The sequence below is a fragment of the Cryptomeria japonica genome, unplaced genomic scaffold (genome assembly GCF_030272615.1).
Source record: "Cryptomeria japonica unplaced genomic scaffold, Sugi_1.0 HiC_scaffold_48, whole genome shotgun sequence".
Lineage (NCBI taxonomy): Eukaryota > Viridiplantae > Streptophyta > Pinopsida > Cupressales > Cupressaceae > Cryptomeria > Cryptomeria japonica.
Window position 1 is genome coordinate 84,648 of NW_026728870.1, and position 24,296 is coordinate 108,943.

At 32.0% G+C, this 24,296-nt stretch overlaps 1 protein-coding gene across 1 annotated transcript; it reads left to right on the forward strand.

Moving 5' to 3' along the window:
- The first annotated feature begins 21,835 nt into the window (after positions 1-21,835).
- LOC131031335 (nuclear transport factor 2-like) lies at positions 21,836-23,788 on the forward strand. The gene is made up of 9 exons (XM_059215046.1): positions 21,836-21,877; positions 21,981-22,118; positions 22,324-22,612; positions 22,694-22,854; positions 22,961-23,102; positions 23,192-23,313; positions 23,387-23,452; positions 23,542-23,608; positions 23,718-23,788. The coding sequence occupies exons 1-9, from the start codon at positions 21,836-21,838 to the stop codon at positions 23,786-23,788; spliced, it is 1,098 nt and encodes a 365-aa protein (XP_059071029.1).
- The last annotated feature ends 508 nt before the right edge of the window (positions 23,789-24,296 follow it).

Consider the following 24,296-nt stretch of genomic DNA (forward strand, 5'->3'; position numbering starts at 1 on the left):
AATGTTTGAAATATGTCAAATCTATAATCTACATCATATGAATATTATAAAAGGTATAATCTACATCATATGTAATTAGAACTCTGTATAGTTTGTTAAAGAGTTCCATTAGATTCTCTCCTCCACACCTTGTTTTACCTTTTATATTATTCTATTTTCATAATATTCTATGTTTTATATCTTATTCAAAGATATTAAAGGTTTTAAGGATATTTTATTGGTGATATTAGATGGGTCAAATGTGAAAAATAGAGAATTGAATGGACCATATCATGACTACCAAGTTTTATAAGATATATTAGATGAGAAAATATTCGAATCATATACTAAAATTTGTTAATGAATGTTTACTTGAATAAATAAAACTTTAAGAGTTTCTTATAATACAAGGAATAAAATTGGTCATTTGTTGAGATTAAAAATTAGAAAAGGATCCGAAAGGAAGTTTATTGTGGTGTATGTAAATAACGAAAAATTGAAACTTGGTATAATACTATAAGCATGGAAATAGACCTTTGTATACAAAAGAAATGATAGATTCCTAGGATTAGAAAAAAAAACACTAAACACGCAAGATCATGTTTGCTAAGTTGAATAATAGGATTATAATCATAAGGAAGGGAATTATGTGAACTATGTTGTATTATAGATTCTAGATTAGGTCTTTTTGTAAAATTCATTAAGGTGATCACTCACAAGAAGGTGGTAAAATAGAGAACCACAAAAGTACTATAGATTATGTGTGATATTATCAATAATTGTTTTATTTAAGCTAAAGAAGATCAATATTATAGAAGTGGGGTAAACTTTAGGGCCAAATATAATGATACGGGAAAAAATTTAAATAAAATTTTATAAAATAAATCTATTATAATAGTTAAATTTATAACTTGTATATTTTTAGAGCTTGAAATGTATAGAAGAAGTATCTGTATACAATGAATGTTAGAAATATGTCAAATGTATAATTATTAGAAAATTGTAGGTAGATAATATATGTATAAATTTGTTTTATATAAATTATAACACAAAATAATTTAATTTTTTTAATTATATAAATTTATATTTTTTTTAAATTGTTTTTATTTAAACTTTGTTTCGCACAATATTTTTTTGTAAAAGAAATGATTTAATATGTTGAAATGATTATATACCATTTTATTGATGAAATACTTACCTACCATGTTATGATTTTTTTAAATAATATTTAATCTTAAGAAATGTTATGATTATCTTACATCATAAATTTTTATGTGCTAAATTACACAAGGGAGTGAATCATTTAGTAGAATATCATTTGAAATAGTACACTACAATAAAGGCTAGTTATTTAGATTATTTATAGACATGGCCCTACTAATGGTATGTCTAATCAAAACCTTCCATTGTTCTTCTCTACTAAGAGCTTTGACTATCCATTGAGAAGCTAATGCATTGCCTTTCCATCTTAAATCCTTTAAGCCGATTCCTCTCATGTTCTTGCTCATAGTGCACCAACTCCATTTAATAGCACGGTTCTTTCTCCCTCATTTTCCATTAGACCAAATGATCTTTTGGATATAATTAAACTTATAATTGCTTGAATTTCATGAAGATGTATAATAAATGTTGTAGGAAGATAGTATCTTTTGACAAACTTGAACCCTCCCTCCAATGATGAGGTAACTCTCCCTCCAATGGTAAGGTGGTGCTTATATATTCTATTTCCTTAAATTTTATCAATTTAACTTCTAACCCACTCTCACATAGCTTTCAGCTTGGGCTCTACTGCAAAAGGTATACCAAGGTATCTAATCAATTGGTTAGGTCCTTCCTACCTAAAGGAGTATTTATCTAACCAAATTGGGGGTTCCTCGTCCCATTCTAGGAGAGTAGATTTAGCCATTGAGATATTTCCACCAAAGGCTTCACAGAATAGCTCTAGTTTGTACAAAAGTGCATTTAGATTTTCTTCTTTCAATTTAGTTAAAATTGTGGTATCATCTGCAAACTGAATGTTAGAGAGATTTCTTCCATTGGGTAACTTAAATTCATCCACACCCGAGGAGGTTGAGTAATCTCTTAGGATATAATAGAGAGCATCAGCAACAATGATATAAAGTGCAAGGGCAAGGGAGCATCCCTTCCTTATTGATCTAGAAAGGAAAAACCAATCATATTTCACACCATTGATTTCTACATAGGCCTTAGCATTTGTTATTAGTATGTTGACCTGCCTACAGTAGTCTTCTAGAAACCCAAGGCATTCCATCACCATATTGATAAAAACCCCAATCTATTCTATCATATGCTTTTTCAAAGTCCAATAGTAGAATGATTGCATATTGTCTAGACTCTTTAACCCATCTCATAGCCTCCCAACATGTGAGGAGATTCTCCAGACTATATCTTCCCTTTACATATCCTGTCTGAGTAGGATATATAATCTTAGGCATAATTCTCTCTATCCTTTGTGCAACAACCTTGGCAACAATTTTATAACAGACAGTTAACAAGGTGATAGGCCTCCAATTTTTTATCAATGTCATGTCCCCTTATTTAGGAATAAGTTTTATGACCCCTGTATTTACATCCTCCCCCAATGAGCCATTAATTTTAGCTTCTTTATAGACTTGCATCAAGTCCTCCGCAATCCAATGCTGACAACTTTTGTAAAATTCAATCGAAAGACCATCAATTCTTGGGGCCTTTCCATTATTAAGAGATGAGAGCCTCTTTGATCTCATCTAAAGTGATTCTCTGATTTAACATGGTAGCATCTTCTTCAAATATCTTCCTTGGGATAATGGATTTAAGTTGTCTCCTAGCATTGTCTTTCTGCACTTCACAGCGTCCACTAGTGGATAGTTTTTCATAAAATCTAGCAAAAGACTCCAAAATGTCTATCTGATCAAATATAACCTTACCTTGGCTTTGCATTGGCTGAGCTCTGTTCATATTTATCTCTCTCATTAATTCCTCCAAGACGATCTCAAAGAGAGTATTCTCTGGTGAGAACCTGGACCAAGTGAATCCATGTGAGATTTTCGATGTGAACATCATAGCTGCTCCATCTCGAAGCCATCCTTCAAAATTCTTCTTGATTCTGATCACCCTTGTTACCTGCACATTTAGATCATGAAGGATGAGTCTCCTGGGACACTCAGTAATATTCTTGTCACTGTCATTAATCATATCATCATTCCTATATTTCCAAATAAGCCAAAGTAATTCAACAGAACAAATAGACCAGTAGAGGTTAGCCTCTTTCTTGAGACCCTGGATATGAGCAGTTGCAATCTCAAAAATGCTTTTTAAATCAAAATTATTTTATTTTGTGTTTGGTGGATAATATTATCTACATGATTATCAAGTTATCAACCATTTATTAACATGTGTAATTGTCTTTACTAATTAATAACAATTTCACGGATTAAAAATGTTTAATTTTTTAAATTAATTATAAAAAAGAATATTTTTCAAATGCCGTAGGCTATCAATATCAACACTAGTTTACAACATTTTCAAAATAACTTTAAAAAATATCAACCACAATAAATTTAATTTGTTGACTTTTAGTGAGTAATGTATCTTTATATAAGACTACTATCTCAAAACTATAGATATATTGAGTAGAAAATATATGAGAAACTTAACATTCTTTGGTTAGTTATTCACTTTCATATCTGACTATGACCATGTAGATGTCAAAAATCTACATGGTCAATAATTTAAAAAATCTACCACATTTATAATTTGACATTTTTTTAAAATAATATTCATGTTATCTTTATCCTAGTCGATTCCTCACTAAAAGATACATGCTCACTACTAAGATCTCTGTAAAATAATTTATTTTATACGAGTAAAAAATAAATAAAACACCCCACTATGGTGATGGAGGCCCATGTTGTCCTCCATCCTTTTATACAATATTCTAATAGGTGAAAATTGTTTAAATTTGATTATTATTTTTTTTAAATAATTTTTTTATTACTAATAGTTTTAAAAACAATCTTATTTATCTTGCAAAAAGTTGGTTGCATATTTTCACAGAATTATTTTAAATAGGAAGATAAATGATTGGATAAATCTTTATTCTACATGAACATGATTCTGTAATATACCAACGTATCATTTCAAATCAATTCTTAAATAACAAAAAAAAAAATTGAAACATAAAATAACCCTTTGAAATCAAATTTTTATATGAAGAATAATAAGTAAATTATAAGGATAATTTTTTAGGGTTGAAAGAGGGAGAACAAGGATTGGAAATCTAATCAAGCTAATGGATCGCACACAATCTGTTGATGTTTAGAAGAATCAAAAAATACCACCAAAAATTTCTAGAAGAATGATAAAGCATCATCTTTCCCCCAAAATAGAGGATTTGAATGCTAAAAAATAAATTTATGTAGATTAGAAAGAGAGTATAATAGGAAAAATATACAAATCAAAATATTTCTCATAAAGATATTATCACTATCAATCATCTCCTACCCCTTCACCTCCATTGGAGCAATTCTTGAATAACAAATTATTATCTTTTATTTATTCCAAACATGTAAATACTTTTTAGGTGAGAAACCATTACCTAGAGTACTTCCCTTGACCCCTTCAGTAGCAATTGAAATCAAAAGGTGGAACCAACATGAAAATACCAACTAGATAGTGTTGAAGAAACTCCATCTGCATTCACCCATCATGGAGCCAAAGGTTAATTTCTTGTACATAGATGTCAAATCCATGATCAAATCATAGACAAAAGAAACCCCAAATTTTTCCAATGAAAATGAGAACCAAGTGAAAGGAAGAGAGAGGATGACATGTTGAATTAATTTTCTAATAAATCATTTTAAAATTTTTTGAAAACTATACATGTTTAGAATCTAAATACAAAATCTAAAAACTTAGTAGTTTAAAAATATTTAATTGTATGCATTAATTGGATAAATTAATTAAAATATTGAATTAAATGGATGGAATGGTATCCTTCCTTGGAGGAACAAATAATCGAAAACTAAATTATATACTATAATTCTCTTATAACCTCTTAGAATCTTTCTTCTCTATAAGAATATGTTATTTGAAAATGAATATGTTATTAGTCGATAGGATTTTATTGTGAGATTTGCCCACAAAATTTAAGAATCCTCACACCTGAACTTTTTTGTTTAAAAGGTGTGTTACTTGTAAAGGTGCAGGTTGCAATTTGGAGTGCTTGCACATTGTTGAAGACTTTGGATACTTCAATGTGATGCTGCAAATGGAGACTATGATATCAAAAAAAGTTTGAAATGGAAAGTAAGTGACTAATGATAAACAAGAGCTAGATTTAGACCTTTGTGATCTTGATCCTTATGGCTAATCCTGCAAAACAAAATATAATTCTAGCTAGAAAAAGAAGAAAAATTTGCAAAAACAAAGAATACAGCTACAAACAATAATTAAATTTTTCTATTTATATTATTAAAAAAGTATGATTTGAAATGAATAAATAACACATGGGAGTAGAAATTATGGTGGAAGAGGTAGGGTTTAAAGTGCACTTATTTTCGTTAGCTTACATGCAAACAAGCATGCAACACCTTTTCCCTGCACAATTCTCCTTATTTCACAAATTGAATAGAACATTATGCAGCGGAACAGAAAGTTAACTTGTTTTATTGACACCCCCCATTAAGTCTAATTAACGAGAGCTATGGGTCCTAGCAACAAAGCCTGATCAGGACCCTGATTACAAAGAGGAAAGGAGAAAACTCAAGTGAGAAAAACTCTTAACCATTTGTTGTGTGCTTCTATTCACAAAGAGAAGCTGAGAAGGGGGGCACTAGGAAGAGAACCGAACCATGAAATTGTGTGCAGCTGAAGAAAAAGGAAAATCTCTTGGGGATTCTGAAGAAAGGGGGTTTTACCCCTTAAATTGAAAGGTTGAAGGGTCCTAAGAGGGATGTTACCAACTATTTTGGCAAGCACTAGAAAGATGGGACTATTATCCTCCATGGGTGGAAGGTATTGGTTGATCGGAGCCTCATTCCCCAAGTCACCACCCTATCGACTGAGGAGATGAAATTTTATAGAGATAGGACTTCTATATAGCAAGTTGTGTAGAAAATGCACACAGGCCGACCAACTTTTTTCAAAATCTTCAGGGATGAATATTACGATGATTTTAAAGCTAACCCCATAAAATTGGCAGATTTTACGATTTCTAGATAGGCAAAATTAAGGTTCAAATGTGAAAATAGGACTCTATTAGGGTTTTGAAGAGAAAAGGGAATTGGACTGCAAATTTGAAAAGGGTAAAACCTAAAGCATAGGGAAACCTTGGAAAATGTTTATAAATCTGAATTTGAATGAAATTGTTTGAAATTTATACAAAATCCAATTAATTTTTAAAATTAGGGTTTTATGACCTAACCACTTAATTTTTGAAATTTGAATTTGGAAAAGAAGAGGGAAATAAAAAATTTGAATTGTAGGAATGAAGACAAATCTAAATATAGTCACAAATCTGAAAATTGAATGGAAGTTTAACTTTTGCACAAGTTCATGATAATGTTTAAAAATTAGGGTTTGAACAATTAACCACTTAATTTTGTAAAGTTGATTTTGTAAATTAAACAAGACAAGGAGGAAATTGAATTTGTCAAACAAAGCAATTTTTAGATGTAAGACAATAGCAAGATAAACACATGTTCAATTTCAATTTTAAAACAAGTGTTTTGAATGAATTAACCACTAAGTGTGCATAAAAATTAAACTTCCAAGTTTGTTCCAAGGAAAGAATGCAAGACGTCGCATTCACCAAAACGTAATGTTGGGAAAAATGAGCGAATGAGAGATCTAGAGGAAAGGCTTTCTTCCCTCCGAAGAGAGATGGAAGTTTCACTTCGGATTTCCCTTCAAATACTTTTCACTCATTGCATTAGCTGATGGGGGGAAAGGCACTAGATTCAACCTCCAGAGAAGGAGGTAATATTCTGATTGATGTGGGAATGATAGGTTACTCCTCTCTTCTTGAATGAGATTGAATTTATTGAATTGTGTACTAATGACTAAGTGAATAAAGTGACAAAGATCTTGTTGTAAGTCGAGATAGAAGTGTAGGATGAAGTTGTGCACCAGGATCTGGCAATAATATGTCGAGACGAAGTCGCCTTGGAATTTGACCAAAAGTTGCCCAGACCGTGGTGAAATGTGTACACGGTCCTCCAAAAAAATCCGTGAAAGGAAAATGATTCTTTCGCCTCTGCAAATGGATTCCTAATACGAAAGTACAGTTGCACACCTACAACCTACACATAGAAAAGAGAGGAAAAGGGGTTGGGATTGGGGGTTTGCCTTCATTTCAAACACCAGTTTTGGAATTAACCAAATGATGAAAGAAAGTACTTGGAAGTAAACGTAAATGAAAGATTGAAAAGTAAATCACCTCAAGGGAGGTTGTTATAGATATGTTGATAGAATTTTTCGTATGAAGTTGAATGTTGGAATGAATCTCCTCTTCAATGGTTGAATCTTTGACTTGAATGCAACACCTATCCTTGAAAGAAGACTTGAGATGCTCAATACTTGAAAGTGATTCTTGAATGCTTGAATGCGTGATCTCGTGAACTTCTCGCTTAGGAAACTTCCTTCCCCAAAATGACTGCAACTTATATACTCATCAAATAGTGTTATTGAACTAATTTTCCATGACAGGCAGACACTAGGGGAGTTTACCTGCTCAATGCACAACCACCAAAGCATAATTTGAGGATTAATACCCCAAAATAGAGTAGGGACAGGGGCAGCATGCCCCTGTCCTGCCTTTTTTTCTAGGATGGGATGCTTGTTTAGGAAGAGTGGGGAGCAAGAAATATGCAGTTTTTCAAGGGCTCAGCAAGTCTCTAGTCTCCAATCAGGCTAAGGGATTCAATTTTTCATGTGTGGGGACCTTATTATGGTCGAAAATTGCAAGGGTCACAATTTTATGACACTAAAGTTATTATAATTATATTTAAGGTTTATGGATTGGTTGTAATAAATCGATTCAGGGAGTCATTGTGCCTTCTTCGACCTATGATTTAAATAGAAATTCATAAAGATTTAAGACTGACAAAATTTATGCATTGGGGTAAGTGATCAGGATTGAAGATGGGTACCTTTTTCCTATAAAGAGAGATATTGATGTACTAATGTGATTAAAAAGAAGAAAAAGCTCAAGAATGTTGTCAATGATCTTTGTAATGAATAAGAAAATCACATTTTTTTCCAAACAAACCTATTTGAGAAATCTTTTTGTGCTTCCTATCAAGAAGTTAGATAATTAGGTTGTCTTGAAGATTGAGTACAGGGCTGTAGAAAAATTAAGTTGCTCATACAAGGCAAAGTACTAAGACAGAGACTTTTAAGGTTGATAATTTGCAGTATCTATACAAATGTACTCAATTTAAAAGTTGAATTCCACGTACTAATTAATTTTCATTTTGCTTATAAGGGTATATCTAAAATTTAGTGTTACCAATACCAGCTAAACACAAAAGTAGAGTAGAAAAGAAAAGCATCGATTTCCATAATAAAATAAAGAGTTTATAATTATGTCTTATTTTTTATGCCTAAATTGAAATAAATTGGTTATTCTTATAATTATTATTAAATATGTTATCGACACCGATAAACTAGTATATCAATATCAATAAAGTAAATATGCTAAGCAAACTTTAAACCTTAAAGCCAGACTTTAAAATATTTGCCTGCATTTTTCTTGCGTATAACAAAATGGGAGCTATGGAATGCTGTATGGAAATCTACTATAGGGTGGAATGGCTTAAATCACACACACTAAGCTTACGGTTTTAGTCTTAAAAATGTTAAACATTCAGAGTTGACTGACATTTTTTGTGCTTAATATGTCAATTAAGGAGTGTGTTTATGCAAAGAATACAAAGACTTTCCAATTTGAGTTAACAACTTAAATTTAACCAAATACATGTTGGAAATTATAATGTATTCAACAAAATACCATGCTCTCTTTAAATATTATCCATAATGGCCAAACTCAAAATAATTTTTATTTTAATGAAATGTAAAAGGTAGCATGGATTGTGGGTTTTTTTTTTTTTTTGATAGGTAATGGGTTGAAGCCGATAAGGTGTACATACCCTACCCCCTTGTGGGATTTGAACTTGTGACCTCTCTTTAAAAAGCACAAATTCTCCACGGTTATGGGTTCTTTAATGTTCACTATTGTAACTCAAATTAGAACAAGCAATGGAACACCAATTTCAGAAAGAAACAGTAATGGTGGTGATTCAGAAGTAAATAAGAATTAAGTATGACTTTCTAATGCCTTGTATATTCATTTGAAGGAGTTTTTTCATTTCATCCTTATAAAGTGGGATAGAATAGTATCAAACGCAACATGCTACCTAGTTAATAAATTGCTTGAGTAAAGTACCATATTTTCCTTAGTACATGAAATTTTTTATGTCGATTATTTTTATCTATAAAATCAACTACTAAAACCCACAAGGAGATAAGATGCTACAATAACACGAACTATAGTTGTTTTCAAAATTACTCCTACCCATCATACCAAGTTCATCAAAGTTGTGAGGAACACCCATGTAGAAGAAAGATAAGAGTTTCTACTCTCTAATGTCAACCACATTTTTAGTTCATAAGGAGGCAATTTATCTATCCAAAGTAGTAGAAGAATTTATAGGTTTGTGGTCAACATATCATGCATTGCAATTTCCTTTTTTCCTCTCCCACTATTTCATCTATAGATGACCCAATATCAATAGTAATGATATGGAATGGTTAATAACAAAAGAGTTCATCCAAACAAAAGGACCCAAAAATATCTAATTATTCATCATGAATTCTTCTGAACCAAATTTTGACACAAACAATTGCTAAGGATACACCCCTCCTTAACTAATTATTTATGCAAGATGCTACGAACTTCAATTTTTTGTAACTAAATAACTAGTGTCAACAAACCAAATGAGAAAGTTCTATCCATACACGAATTAATAAATTCTAAAATTGCAGCACATTGAGCATCATACACAATAAAATGACACAATATTTCTTGGCCCATTCAAATATACGAAGGACCTACTACACACACTAAAAGGAGGAGTTTTAACAATAGGTGGAAAAAAAATTAGCCATAGATATTAGAATAAAGCACACTCTATACCTTGAACATGAAAATTTAAATTTTACTAGGATTATAAAAGTCAATAGAATCAAATATAAAACTAAGGATATGCCAATAGATCTTTGGCTAATGTCTAGATTTTGTAAAATATTTTGTAATGTAGCTGAGGACTACAAGGTGGGAGAATAAACTAGTAGCCAGTATTGGATTGCTACATATAAATCTTCTAGTGGGGTTGTGGATGTTTAAATTATCATCACAAGGGAAGGATGTGTTTACACGCCAATTATAAGAATTGAGTAAATTTGACATAGATTTAAATCTTAAGGAGTTTTGTAGTAAAATGCCAACAAGAATACTTTATTATAAAACTATGTATCTTTAGAAAATTTGGTATTTCATTCAACATTGTTGAGAAAATAAAGAAAGACTCGGTATTACATTCAACATTGTTGACCAACTTATCGTCCCATTTTCTACTATAATTATCCCATAATCTTTCACCTATTATCCCCATTTCAATAGGGTCTCTTTTCTTATGTCTTCCAAATTCAGATATTCCTCCAAATTTTTTATAATTATTTCATGAGTCTTTACAAAATAATCCTTGCTCTCCATTTACTATTTCCGACGTGATATATCTTGTTATTATATCCCAGCTTTCTAAAATGTAATTCCACACTATCGAGCCTCTAGGAGAATCTCTTACTTTGAGAATGCTAATCGGGTAATTGGAATTTACATACTTCTTTCTTATGATTTTAATCCATTTCTCGTTACTATTTGTATATAGTCTCCATACAAGTTTTTCGCCCATTTCCAGATTCATTATCAACAAGTTTCTTAGTCCTGCACGTCCTATTTTTTTTGGCTTGCATTTATTGTCCCATGTTAATAGGGGTATTCTGTTTTGGTCATTCATGCCATTCCAAAAGAATCTTATCATGATTTTTTTAATTTCAGCATCTATCCCATCAGGGATTTTAGAGAGGACATGGAGTATACCGGGAGTGTCAAAAGCACTGATTTTATCATAAGCAATCTTCCTACTGACGAAATCCATTTACCTTTCCACAGAATCTTCTTGTCTACGTAGCTTGAAACTATGTTCATCCAGTATTCCTTTTTATTCATCCCTTGAAAGAGTGGTGTGCCCAAGAACTTGCCTAGAAAATTAGCTACTTTAAGCTTTAGGATGTTGGTCGAATCCCTTGCAAGACTTGGTTGAGTATTGACGAAGAAGACCTTCGATTTACTCCAATTAATTTTTTGTCCCAAGACATAAAAATATTTATTGAGTAGTGACTTAATAGTCCTAGCTTCCTAGTTGTCTGATTGTCCAAACAACATAGTATCATCTGCAAATTGCTAGTGTGTCACCGAGGCCTCACCAACAACTACCTTAATTCCATACCATTTGATTCCTCCCTTAGTTTAGTTATCCCCCTACCCATTGCCTCTCCCATAATTATGAATAGAAAGGGAGATAACAAGTCGCCTTGTCTTATACCTCTACTTGAATTAAAGAAACCATGAGCCCCACTATTCAGCTGGTCATGAATTTGGAACCACGCTGCAACTGGAAGGGATCCTGAGCAAGGTGCTGGCTCCGAAGCTGGTTTTACTGGGTCTCGAAAGCCAATCGCTTCTGATGGTGATTTGAAATTTCGAAGAATCATCAATGTAAATGTAATTAGAACTCTGTATGGTTTGTTAAAGAGTTCTATTTTTGTTATCTATATATAAAATTTTGTTATATCTTATACAATGAATGTTTGAAATATGTCAAATCTATAATCTACATCATATGAATATTATAAAAGGTATAATCTACATCATATGTAATTAGAACTCTGTATAGTTTGTTAAAGAGTTCCATTAGATTCTCTCCTCCACACCTTGTTTTACCTTTTATATTATTCTATTTTCATAATATTCTATGTTTTATATCTTATTCAAAGATATTAAAGGTTTTAAGGATATTTTATTGGTGATATTAGATGGGTCAAATGTGAAAAATAGAGAATTGAATGGACCATATCATGACTACCAACTTTTATAAGATATATTAGATGAGAAAATATTCGAATCATATACTAAAATCTGTTAATGAATGTTTACTTGAATAAATAAAACTTTAAGAGTTTCTTATAATACAAGGAATAAAATTGGTCATTTGTTGAGATTAAAAATTAGAAAAGGATCCGAAAGGAAGTTTATTGTGGTGTATGTAAATAACGAAAAATTGAAACATGGTATAATACTATAAGCATGGAAATAGACCTTTGTATACAAAAGAAATGATAGATTCCTAGGATTAGAAAAAAAAACACTAAACACGCAAGATCATGTTTGCTAAGTTGAATAATAGGATTATAATCATAAGGAAGGGAATTATGTGAACTATGTTGTATTATAGATTCTAGATTAGGTCTTTTTGTAAAATTTATTAAGGTGATCACTCACAAGAAGGTGGTAAAATAGAGAACCACAAAAGTACTATAGATTATGTGTGATATTATCAATAATTGTTTTATTTAAGCTAAAGAAGATCAATATTATAGAAGTGGGGTAAACTTTAGGGCCAAATATAATGATACGGGAAAAAATTTAAATAAAATTTTATAAAATAAATCTATTATAATAGTTAAATTTATAACTTGTATATTTTTAGAGCTTGAAATGTATAGAAGAAGTATCTGTATACAATGAATGTTAGAAATATGTCAAATGTATAATTATTAGAAAATTGTAGGTAGATAATATATGTATAAATTTGTTTTATATAAATTATAACACAAAATAAATTAATTTTTTTAATTATATAAATTTATATTTTTTTTAAATTGTTTTTATTTAAACTTTGTTTCGCACAATATTTTTTTGTAAAAGAAATGATTTAATATGTTGAAATGATTATATACCATTTTATTGATGAAATACTTACCTACCATGTTATGATTTTTTTAAATAATATTTAATCTTAAGAAATGTTATGATTATCTTACATCATAAATTTTTATGTGCTAAATTACACAAGGGAGTGAATCATTTAGTAGAATATCATTTGAAATAGTACACTACAATAAAGGCTATTTATTTAGATTATTTATAGACATGGCCCTACTAATGGTATGTCTAATCAAAACCTTCCATTGTTCTTCTCTACTAAGAGCTTTGACTATCCATTGAGAAGCTAATGCATTGCCTTTCCATCTTAAATCCTTTAAGCTGATTCCTCTCATGTTCTTGCTCATAGTGCACCAACTCCATTTAATAGCACAGTTCTTTCTCCCACATTTTCCATTAGACCAAATGATCTTTTGGATATAATTAAACTTATATTTGCTTGAATTTCGTGAAGATGTATAATAAATGTTGTAGGAAGATAGTATCTTTTGACAAACTTGAACCCTCCCTCCAATGATGAGGTAACTCTCCCTCCAATGGTAAGGTGGTGCTTATATATTCTATTTCCTTAAATTTTATCAATTTAACTTCTAACCCACTCTCACATAGCTTTCAGCTTGGGCTCTAATGCAAAAGGTATACCAAGGTATCTAATCAATTGGTTAGGTCCTTCCTACCTAAAGGAGTATTTATCTAACCAAATTGGGGGTTGCTCATTCCATCCTGGGAGAGTAGATTTAACCATTGAGATATTTCCACCAAAGGCTTCACAGAATAGCTCTAGTTTGTACAAAAGTGCATTTAGATTTTCTTCTTTCAATTTAGTTAAAATTGTGGTATCATCTGCAAACTGGATGTTAGAGAGATTTCTTCCATTGGGTAACTTAATTTCATCCACACTCGAGGAGGTTGAGTAATCTCTTAGGATATAATAGAGAGCATCACCAACAATGATGTAAAGTGCAAGCGCAAGGGAGCATCCCTTCCTTATTGATCTAGAAAGGAAAAACCTATCATATTTCAGACCATTGATTTCTACATAGGCCTTAGCATTTGTTATTAGTATGTTGACCTGCCTACAGTAGTCTTCTAGAAATCCAAGGCATTCCATCACCATATTGATAAAAACCCCAATCTATTCTATCATATGCTTTTTCAAAGTCCAATAGTAGAATGATTGCATATTGTCTAGACTCTTTAACCCATCTCATAGCCTCCCAACATGTGAGGAGATTCTCCAAACTGTATCTTCCCTTTACATATCCTGTCTGAGTAGGATATATTATCTTAGGCATAATTATCTCTATCCTTTGTGCAACAACCTTGGCAAGAATTTTATAATAGATAGTTAACAAGGTGATAGGCCTCCAATTTTTTATCAATGTCATGTCCCCTTATTTAGGAATAAGTTTTATGACCCCTGTATTTACATCCTCCCCCAATGAGCCATTAATTTTAGCTTTTTTATAGACTTGCATCAAGTCCTCCACAATCCAATGCTGACAACTTTTGTAAAATTCAATCGAAAGACCATCAATTCTTGGGGCCTTTCCATTATTAAGAGATGAGAGCCTCTTTGATCTCATCTAAAGTGATTCTCTGATTTAACATGGTAGCATCTTCTTCAAATATCTTCCTTGGGATAATGGATTTAAGTTGTCTCCTAGCATTGTCTTTCTGCACTTCACAGCGTCCACTAGTGGATAGTTTTTCATAAAATCTAGCAAAAGACTCCAAAATGTCTATCTGATCAAATATAACCTTACCTTGGCTTTGCATTGGCTGAGCTCTGTTCATATTTATCTCTCTCATTAACTCCTCCAAGAAGATCTCAAAGAGAGTATTCTCTGGTGAGAACCTGGACCAAGTGAATCCATGTGAGATTTTCGATGTGAACATCATAGCTGCTCCATCTTGAAGCCATCCTTCAAAATTCTTCTTGATTCTGATCACCCTTGTTACCTGCACATTTAGATCATGAAGGATGAGTCTCCTGGGACACTCAGTAATATTCTTGTCACTGTCATTAATCATATCATCATTCCTATATTTCCAAATAAGCCAAAGTAATTCAACAGAACAAATAGACCAATAGAGGCTAGCCTCTTTCTTGAGACCCTGGATATGAGCAGTTGCAATCTCAAAAATGCTTTTTAAATCAAAATTATTTTATTTTGTGTTTGGTGGATAATATTATCTACATGATTATCAAGTTATCAACCATTTATTAACATGCGTAATTGTCTTTACTAATTAATAACAATTTCACGGATTAAAAATGTTTAATTTTTTAAATTAATTATTAAAAAGAATACTTTTCAAATGTCGTAGGATATCAATATCAACACTAGTTTACAACATTTTCAAAATAACTTTAAAAAATATCAACCACAATAAATTTAATTTGTTGACTTTTAGTGAGTAATGTATCTTTATATAAGACTACTATCTCAAAACTATAGATATATTGAGTAGAAAATATATGAGAAACTTAACATTCTCTGGTTAGTTAATCACTTTCATATCTGACTATGACCATGTAGATGTTAAAAATCTACATGGTCAATAATTTAAAAAATCTACCACATTTATAATTTGACATTTTTTTTAAATAATATTCATGTTATCTTTGTCCTAGTTGATTCCTCACTAAAAGATACATGCTCACTACTAAGATCTCTGTAAAATAATTTATTTTGTACAAGTAAAAAATAAATAAAACACCCCACTATGGTGATGGAGGCGCATGTTGTCCTCCATCCTTTTATACAATATTCTAATAGGTGAAAATTGTGTAAATTTGATTATTATTTTTTTAAAATAATTTTTTTATTACTAATAGTTTTAAAAACAATCTTATTTATCTTGCAAAAAGTTGGTTGCATATTTTCACAGAATTATTTTAAATAGGAAGATAAATGATTGGATAAATCTTTATTCTACATGAACATGATTCTGTAATATACCAACGTATCATTTCAAATCCATTCTTAAATAACAAAAAAAAAAATTGAAACATAAAATAACCCTTTGAAATCAAATTTTTATATCAAGAATAATAAGTAAATTATAAGTATAATTTTTTAGGGTTGAAAGAAGGAGAGCAAGGATTGCAAATCTAATCAAGCTAATGGATCGCACACAATCTGTTGATGTTTAGAAGAATCAAAAAATACCACCAAATATTTCTAATGCCTTTTATATTCATTTGAAGGATTTTTTTCATTTCATCCTTATAAAGTGGGATAGAATAGTATCAAATGCAACATGCTACCTAGTTAATAAATTGCTTGAGTCAAGTACCATATTTTCCTTGTTACATGAAATTTTTTATGTCGATTATTTTTATCTATAAAATCAACTACTAAAACCCACAAGGAGATAAGATGCTACAATAACACGAACTATAGTTTTTTTCAAAATTACTCCTACCCATCATACCAAGTTCATCAAAGTTGTGAGGAACACCCATGTAGAAGAAAGATAAGAGTTTCTACTCTCTAACGTCAACCACATTTTTAGTTCATAAGGAGGCAATTTATCTATCCAAAGTAGTAGAAGAATTTATAGGTTTGTGGTCAACATATCATGCATTGCAATTTCCTTTTTTCCTCTCCCACTATTTCATCTATAGATGACCCAATATCAATAGTAATGATATGGAATGGTTAATAACAAAAGAGTTCATCCAAACAAAAGGACCCAAAAATATCTAATTATTCATCATGAATTCTTCTGAACCAAATTTTGACACAAACAATTGCTAAGGATACACCCCTCCTTAACTAATTATTTATGCAAGATGCTACGAACTTCAATTTTTTGTAACTAAATAACTAGTGTCAACAAACCAAATGAGAAAGTTCTATCCATACACGAATTAATAAATTCTAAAATTGCAGCACATTGAGCATCATACACAATAAAATGACACAATATTTCTTGGCCCATTCAAATATACGAAGGACCTACTACACACACTAAAAGGAGGAGTTTTAACAATAGGTGGTAAAAAAATTAGCCATAGATATTAAAATAAAGCACACTCTATACCTTGAACATGAAAATTTAAATTTTACTAGGATTATAAAAGTCAATAGAATCAAATATAAAACTAAGGATATGCCAATAGATCTTTGGCTAATGTCTAGATTTTGTAAAATATTTTGTAATGTAGCTGAGGACTCCAAGGTGGGAGAATAAACTAGTAGCCAGTATTGGATTGCTACATATAAATCTTCTAGTGGGGTTGTGGATGTTTAAATTATCATCACAAGGGAAGGATGTGTTTACACGCCAATTATAAGAATTGAGTAAATTTGACATAGATTTAAATCTTAAGGAGTTTTGTAGTAAAATGCCAACAAGAATACTTTATTATAAAACTATGTATCTTTAGAGAATTTGGTATTTCATTCAACATTGTTGAGCAAATAAAGAAAGACTCGGTATTTCATTCAACATTGTTGACCAACTTATCGTCCCATTTTCTACTATAATTATCCCATAATCTTTCACCTGTTCTCCCCATTTCAATAGGGTCTATTTTCTTATGTCTTCCAAATTCAGATATTCCTCCAAATTTTTTATAATTATTTCATGAGTCTTTACAAAATAATCCTTTCTCTCCATTTACTATTTCCCACGTGATATATCTTGTTATTATATCCCAGCTTTCTAAAATGTAATTCCACACTATCGAGCCTCTAGGAGAATCTCTTACTTTGAGAATGCTAATTGGGTAATTGGAATTTACATACTTCTTTCTTATGATTTTAATCCATTTCTCGTTACTATTTGTATATAGTCTCCATACAAGTTTTTCTCCCATTTCCAGATTCATTATCAACAAGTTTCTTAGTCCTGCACGTCCTACTTTTTTTGGCTTGCATTTATTGTCCCATGTTAATAGGGGTATTCTGTTTTGGTCATTCATGCCATTCCAAAAGAATCTTTTCATGATTTTTTTCATTTCTGCATCTATTCCATCAGGGATTTTAGAGAGGACATGGAGTATACCGGGAGTGTCAAAAGCACTGATTTTATCATAAGCAATCTTCCTACTGACGAAATCCATTAACCTTTCCACAGAATCTTCTTGTCTACGTAGCTTGAAACTATGTTCATCCAGTATTCCTTTTTATTCATCCCTTGAAAGAGTGGTGTGCCCAAGAACTTGCCTAGAAAATTAGCTACTTTAAGCTTTAGGAGGTTGGTTGAATCCCTTGCAAGACTTGGTTGAGTATTGACGAAGAAGACCTTCGATTTACTCCAATTAATTTTTTGTCCCAAGACATAAAAATATTTATTGAGTAGTGACTTAATAGTCCTAGCTTCCTAGTTGTCTGATTGTCCAAACAACATAGTATCATCTGCAAATTGCTAGTGTGTCACCGAGGCCTCACCAACAACTACCTTAATTCCATACCATTTGATTCCTCCCTTAGTTTAGTTATCCCCCTACCCATTGCCTCTCCCATAATTATGAATAGAAAGGGAGATAACAGGTCGCCTTGTCTTATACCTCTACTTGAATTAAAGAAACCATGAGCCCCACTATTCATCCACACTGAAAAGGTTAGAGTTGATATGCATCCATCCACCCATCAAATCCAATGCTTCATAAGCCCAAATTTGTCTACAATTTCCTTGAGGAATTCTCTATCCATCGAGCCATACACTTTCATAATATCCAATTTTATGATCATCCCTGCCTATTTTGATTTTCTAGATGATTGAATTCCTTTATGGGCTATTATTATCCTTTCCACTATTGAACTCCTAGGGGCAAAGGTGCTTTGTTCTTATAATATTACAAAATTTAAGACTTTTTTAAAACAGTTGGCAATAATTTTGGATATTATTTTGTATGTAGTGTTGCATAAAGAAATCGGTCTAAAATCTTGCATAGAATTTACCATCTTCTTCTTTCGAACTAGTGCAAAGAATGTGTGGTTTGTGGTTCATTTCCTTTAATACCCTCTTCTTTTTCCTTGTTTCCTCCACTGTCAAGTGTGTATATCCTGGCCCACTATCTCTCAGAAACATTGGAATAATCTAGCAGAGAAACTATCTAGGTCAGGAGCCTTGTCGAGATTCATCAAAAATATTGTTGTTTTAACTTCCTCCATTGTTGCTGCCTTAAAAAACTATTGGTTCTATTGTTCTGATATTACTTTGGGAATTGTATCCATAAATTTTCCCCTCATTTCCTTACTCCCTTATGACTTTTCCTTTAACATTGTTTCAAATAATTTTGTGGCCTCTTTGTTAACTTCTTCCAAATTTTGGGTTCTTGTTGCATCAATCTTGTTGATTTCCATAAATTTACTTCTCCCTTTTTTTTCTATTGAGGCCTTGTGAAAAAAAATTGTATTTCTTTCCCCCTCTTGAAGCCATACTTCCCTTGATTTTTGCCTCCAATAACATTCTTCCCTTGCCAGTATTTCAAGTAATTCAAATTTTAAACATCTCTCCCTTTTGTATTCCTTTGGGCCCATTTTGTCCTTGATTATAGACCATTCATTATATTGCCCCTTAAGCTCATCAATTGATAAGTAGGAGGTACTTTCTATAACAAGTCAAATTATGATATTGCTATCAAGATTCAACTATATAGTTTTCAAGTCAAACTCATTGACCCACGTTTCATGATTAGTGGTTCACATGAACTCATCTCCCATGAGAATGAGTGGTCCACTTATCCCTCATTATATCTAGGTGATTCTCACAGAGGTGAAACATTGGGCCTTCCTAGAAGGTCACCCATCCTAGTATTACTCCAACTCGGACACTCTTAACAATGGAGTTTCCTCCAAGGTTGAACCCACTTATAATAGAGCCCCTTAAGCTTATCAATTTATAAGTAGGATATATTTTCCACAACAAACCAAATTATCATATTATTATCAAGATTCAATTATGTAGTTTTTGAGACAAACTCATTGACCCATGTTTCATGAGTAGTAGTACACAAGAACCCATCTCTCATGATAATGAATGGTCTACTTAGCACTCATTGCATCTAGTTGATGCATATAGAGGTGAAGCATTGGGCCTTCTCAGGAAATCACCTGAAGGGAGACCTCCTGGGAATAAGCTTAATGATTATGTATTCTTAGAGACAAATTTAATGTTGTAATAAGTTGGGCGAGGGTAAGATTTGACTGTTATTTGAAATTGATTTTCTTAAAATGTTTCATCAACACGGTACTTGAACAACGATTTTGATTTTCAAATAAGTTATTGGCATTAAAAAAAATCCACTAGTTGTTGTGAGTGGACTATGTGTACATTTATGTGAGTATTTGTTATGTATATAATTGACATACTAGAACATCTTATCACTATTGTAGAACAAGAAGGAACATTTATATAGGAACATTTTGAATAGAGGACTTACCAAAAATTAATTTGACATCAAAATGTTTGCTTGCTTCCAACTAAAGTTGGTTCTATGAAGATGCTCAATGTAAAGTTTGTCATTTTAGACTCGATGATCTCCCCTTAATATATACAAACACCACCAGCCTTTGAGCATAAAAAATCACATAACGGAAAAAAAAAAGAAGTAGTAAAGTACAACCAACAAAATTAGATCTATGCCTTAGAGAACATATGTAATACTAGGGGAAGAGCACCAATAGATAACATAGTTCCAAGAACCATCACCTTATTGTTATGTTGACCCCCCAATAGCCTTCATAGTGAAAACACCATTAATAAATTTGTTTTGTACCAATAGCCGATCTTTTTTTGTAATTAATTGGCCCATTTGTGAACAACTATTGGAACATTTGTCCCATTTGTGCACCACTATTGGAACATTTGTGCATCGCTATTTGGACATTTGTCAACAAGTACTAGCAATTTTGAGTTGACGGTTACTGGAACATCTTTAGTTAGGTATCAGGCGACACTTTGAAATGTGTACTTTTTTACCTTTGTGCGCATAACTGATTCCAGAGCATGCATCGTTACTACCCAGAAGCCAGATCAATAGCTATAAGCAGTTAAGTCGCATACGAAGATGACTAAAAAAAACCAAAATACGACGTACCCTTTAGGATATGTGGGTGCACGAAGTTAGCTATAACGACTACTGGTGCTCTTCCCTATGAAAATACCCTAGAACAAATCTGATATAATGAACAAATTTAAGTTACATATTTTCCTTCATCAGATCTTTAGAATCAATGTCACATCAAACACATTTCCACACATCTTCCATAGAACTACATATACTTTTCTTTGCAATTACTCTCTTAACATTTAATATTTCAATCCTCACTCTAAATTAATTAATCTAACGTCATTTTTACTTATGTGTGCGTCTTGTTGTATTAGACTAGACTTGTATAGGAATAGGTAATTATGGCCATACAAACGTTATCATCCCAAAATTCAATAGTTTCGATTCTCTTAGTCAAAAGACACGCCTGTTATGCCTTATAAATATATTTGGAAAAGGAAAAGAAAAGCAAACTAACTCGTACTCTGCTGTTATGCCTCCTTGTATCTGCGCTTGTGAGAAAAATATTTAGGCTGTTTCGAAATTTCAATTCAGTCCACTAAATCAGTTGAGAGGTTTTAAAAGGTGTGGAAAGTATTCACATTCACTGAAAAGCAACTCTTTACAGTTAAAATCCATACAAGGTCTGCAACAGGAAATATGTTCTACAAATTCTCTTTATTTTCTCTTTTGCAATTTTTCCTAGACTTGTGATTGGGATAGTTAGCAGATTCAACACACTTTAACATGCAACTGATTATCATTTCCAATGCAGAAGGATGGAATCCCAGCAGTTACAAAGAGAATTTCCTGCCTCTGAGGTATGAATACTATACCATCTTGTTATTCTTATAAAGTGGTTTTGGGTTTGGATCATTTGCGTTGGGCTTGGAGTTTATTTCATTAACACTTTTGGTTTGATAGGTTGCAAACGAATTTGTGAACCAGTATTACTGTGTTCTAAACAACTGTCCAGATAAGCTATACGAGTTCTACAAAGATTGCAGCACTATCACCCGCCCTGAACCCAATGGTCAATTGTTGCATGTAACAACCCTAGAAGTAAGTCAAATATTGCACTAGATTCAGTGTAAAACAGTTTCAAATCATACAAATTCATTTTTGAAATACAATATTACCATATGGCATGCAACTACAAGATACCTTCGAAGTTTAATTTTTATGCATGGTTTAAGTTTACATTTCTTTATTCAATCAAATTTGCAGACATAATGTTGTTCTTGTTTAGAATGGTTGTTACCAACAGGCTATTAAAAACAATATAGTGTCTTCGCTCAATGAGGGAAATGCGGTTAAAATAGGAACTGTGGATTCACAAGAAGCTTATAATGAATCTTATATCATATTGGTAACTGGGATCATATTAGGGCACGAGAATGTCGAAAGAAAATTTGCCCAGTCTTTCTTTTTAGCACCACAGGAGAGAGGCTATTTTGTTCTAAACGATGCATTTCGGTATTTGGAAGAATCCCAGTATTCAGAAGACAAAACTTATATGTCGGCTAATGCTGTTTGTGATGAGCCTTTGCAGGAAGGTAAAATGGTCTCTTCTTCTATCTTTCAGTATTTTTCGATGTAGAATCTTCTTTAATCGCAGCCTTTCTGTGTCTTAGCAGAGATAGTTCCTGCAAAAGAAATTCAAAGATTTGAATCACAACCTTCGAAATTGGAAAATAAACATGCTACTGAAACTGTTGAGAATGAACAACAGCTTAAGGATATTGAGAAAACTATTTCACCACCAGAAGAAACAACAAAAATGAGTTTTCTAGCAGTCGTAAGTATAAACATTTTGAATGCACGTCGAGCACTTCAAAGCCCTTTCATACATTGAGCGTTTGTAGAATATGATGTTACTGATATTTTTTTCTTTGAATGTTCAGCTTTTGAAAGAGAACCCACATCCTATTCAAAGGCCAACCGTTGTGGTGAAATTTCCAATAAATACCGGACTGAAAGCAAATGTACCATCACAAGTACATACAACATCACAATCCTTGAACTCTAATTCTGGAAAAGCCCCAGGTTACCATAATCTTCCCTTCACCATTTTTTAATTGTATCTTTCAGGTTCTTAATTTCTCACTAACCTTGAAATCCCATATAACTTACAGTCAATGAGAACTCAATCCATTTAAGAAATTTGCCATGGAATTCTACAATTACTTTGCTTGAAGAAGAGTTTAAAAAATATGGTTCTATAAAGCCTGGTGGAATTCAAATCAGAGCCAACAAGGTATGTTTTTGAAAACAAATCTCGCTTGTTTTCTGCTCTTTTCCTTCTGTAATGTTTAAATACTGTAATGCAGGAAAAAAACTTTTGCTATGGTTTCATTGAGTTCCAATCATCAACTTCTGTGGAGAGTGCTGTAAAGGTACTTAATTTGTATCGAATTATTTAGTGTTATTAGATATTGTATTTATCTTTATTTTCATAAAACTTGTATTTATATTTTGTAAGCAGGCATCTCCTATTGTCATCTCTGGGCGTCGCGTATATGTTGAAAAGAAAAGGTTGGCTGGTTTCAGAGGTATTTCGCAAAGCCTTAATTAAGTTATTATCTATTCATATAATGTAATATAGTCTTCAAATATAATTGTTTTTCTCTGCTCCTACTGATTGATTTCTACCATGGAAAGACAATATTCCAAATGGCGTAAAGAGAGGAGGCGATCGTCAAGGACGCAATGGCTATGCAAGAAATTTCTAACTTGTATTTCCGAGAGCTTCAAATGTACAGAAGAAGTACATGTTTTTTATTCATACTTGGTCTAATCTAAAGCAGTTTACCCCGTAGAGGCATAACCAGTATGAACAAAGGCAAAGGCATAGGCATGGGAGAGCATAGACAATAATAGAGTCACCTTGCCCAGATTGAGATAGAGACCCCGCAAGGGCGGATGGAAACTCTGCAGCTGGTCATGAATTTGGAACCACGCTGCAACTGGAAGGGATCCTGAGCAAGGTGCTGGCTCCGAAGCTGGTTTTACTGGGTCTCGAAAACCAATCGCTTCTGATGGTGATTTGAAATTTCGAAGAATCATCAATGTAAATGTAATTAGAACTCTGTATGGTTTGTTAAAGAGTTCTATTTTTGTTATCTATATATAAAATTTTGTTATATCTTATACAATGAAGGTTTGAAATATGTCAAATGTATAATCTACATCATATGTCATGAATATTATAAAAGGTATAATCTACATCATATGTAATTA

Bases quoted from the DNA above. Each gene is read 5' to 3' on its own strand.
- LOC131031335 (XM_059215046.1), top strand. From the start codon at position 21,836: ATGGAATCCCAGCAGTTACAAAGAGAATTTCCTGCCTCTGAG. The intron at 21,878-21,980 runs GTATGAATACTA...TTGGTTTGATAG, and splicing joins GAGAATTTCCTGCCTCTGAG to GTTGCAAACGAATTTGTGAA. The intron at 22,119-22,323 runs GTAAGTCAAATA...TGTTACCAACAG, and splicing joins TGCATGTAACAACCCTAGAA to GCTATTAAAAACAATATAGT.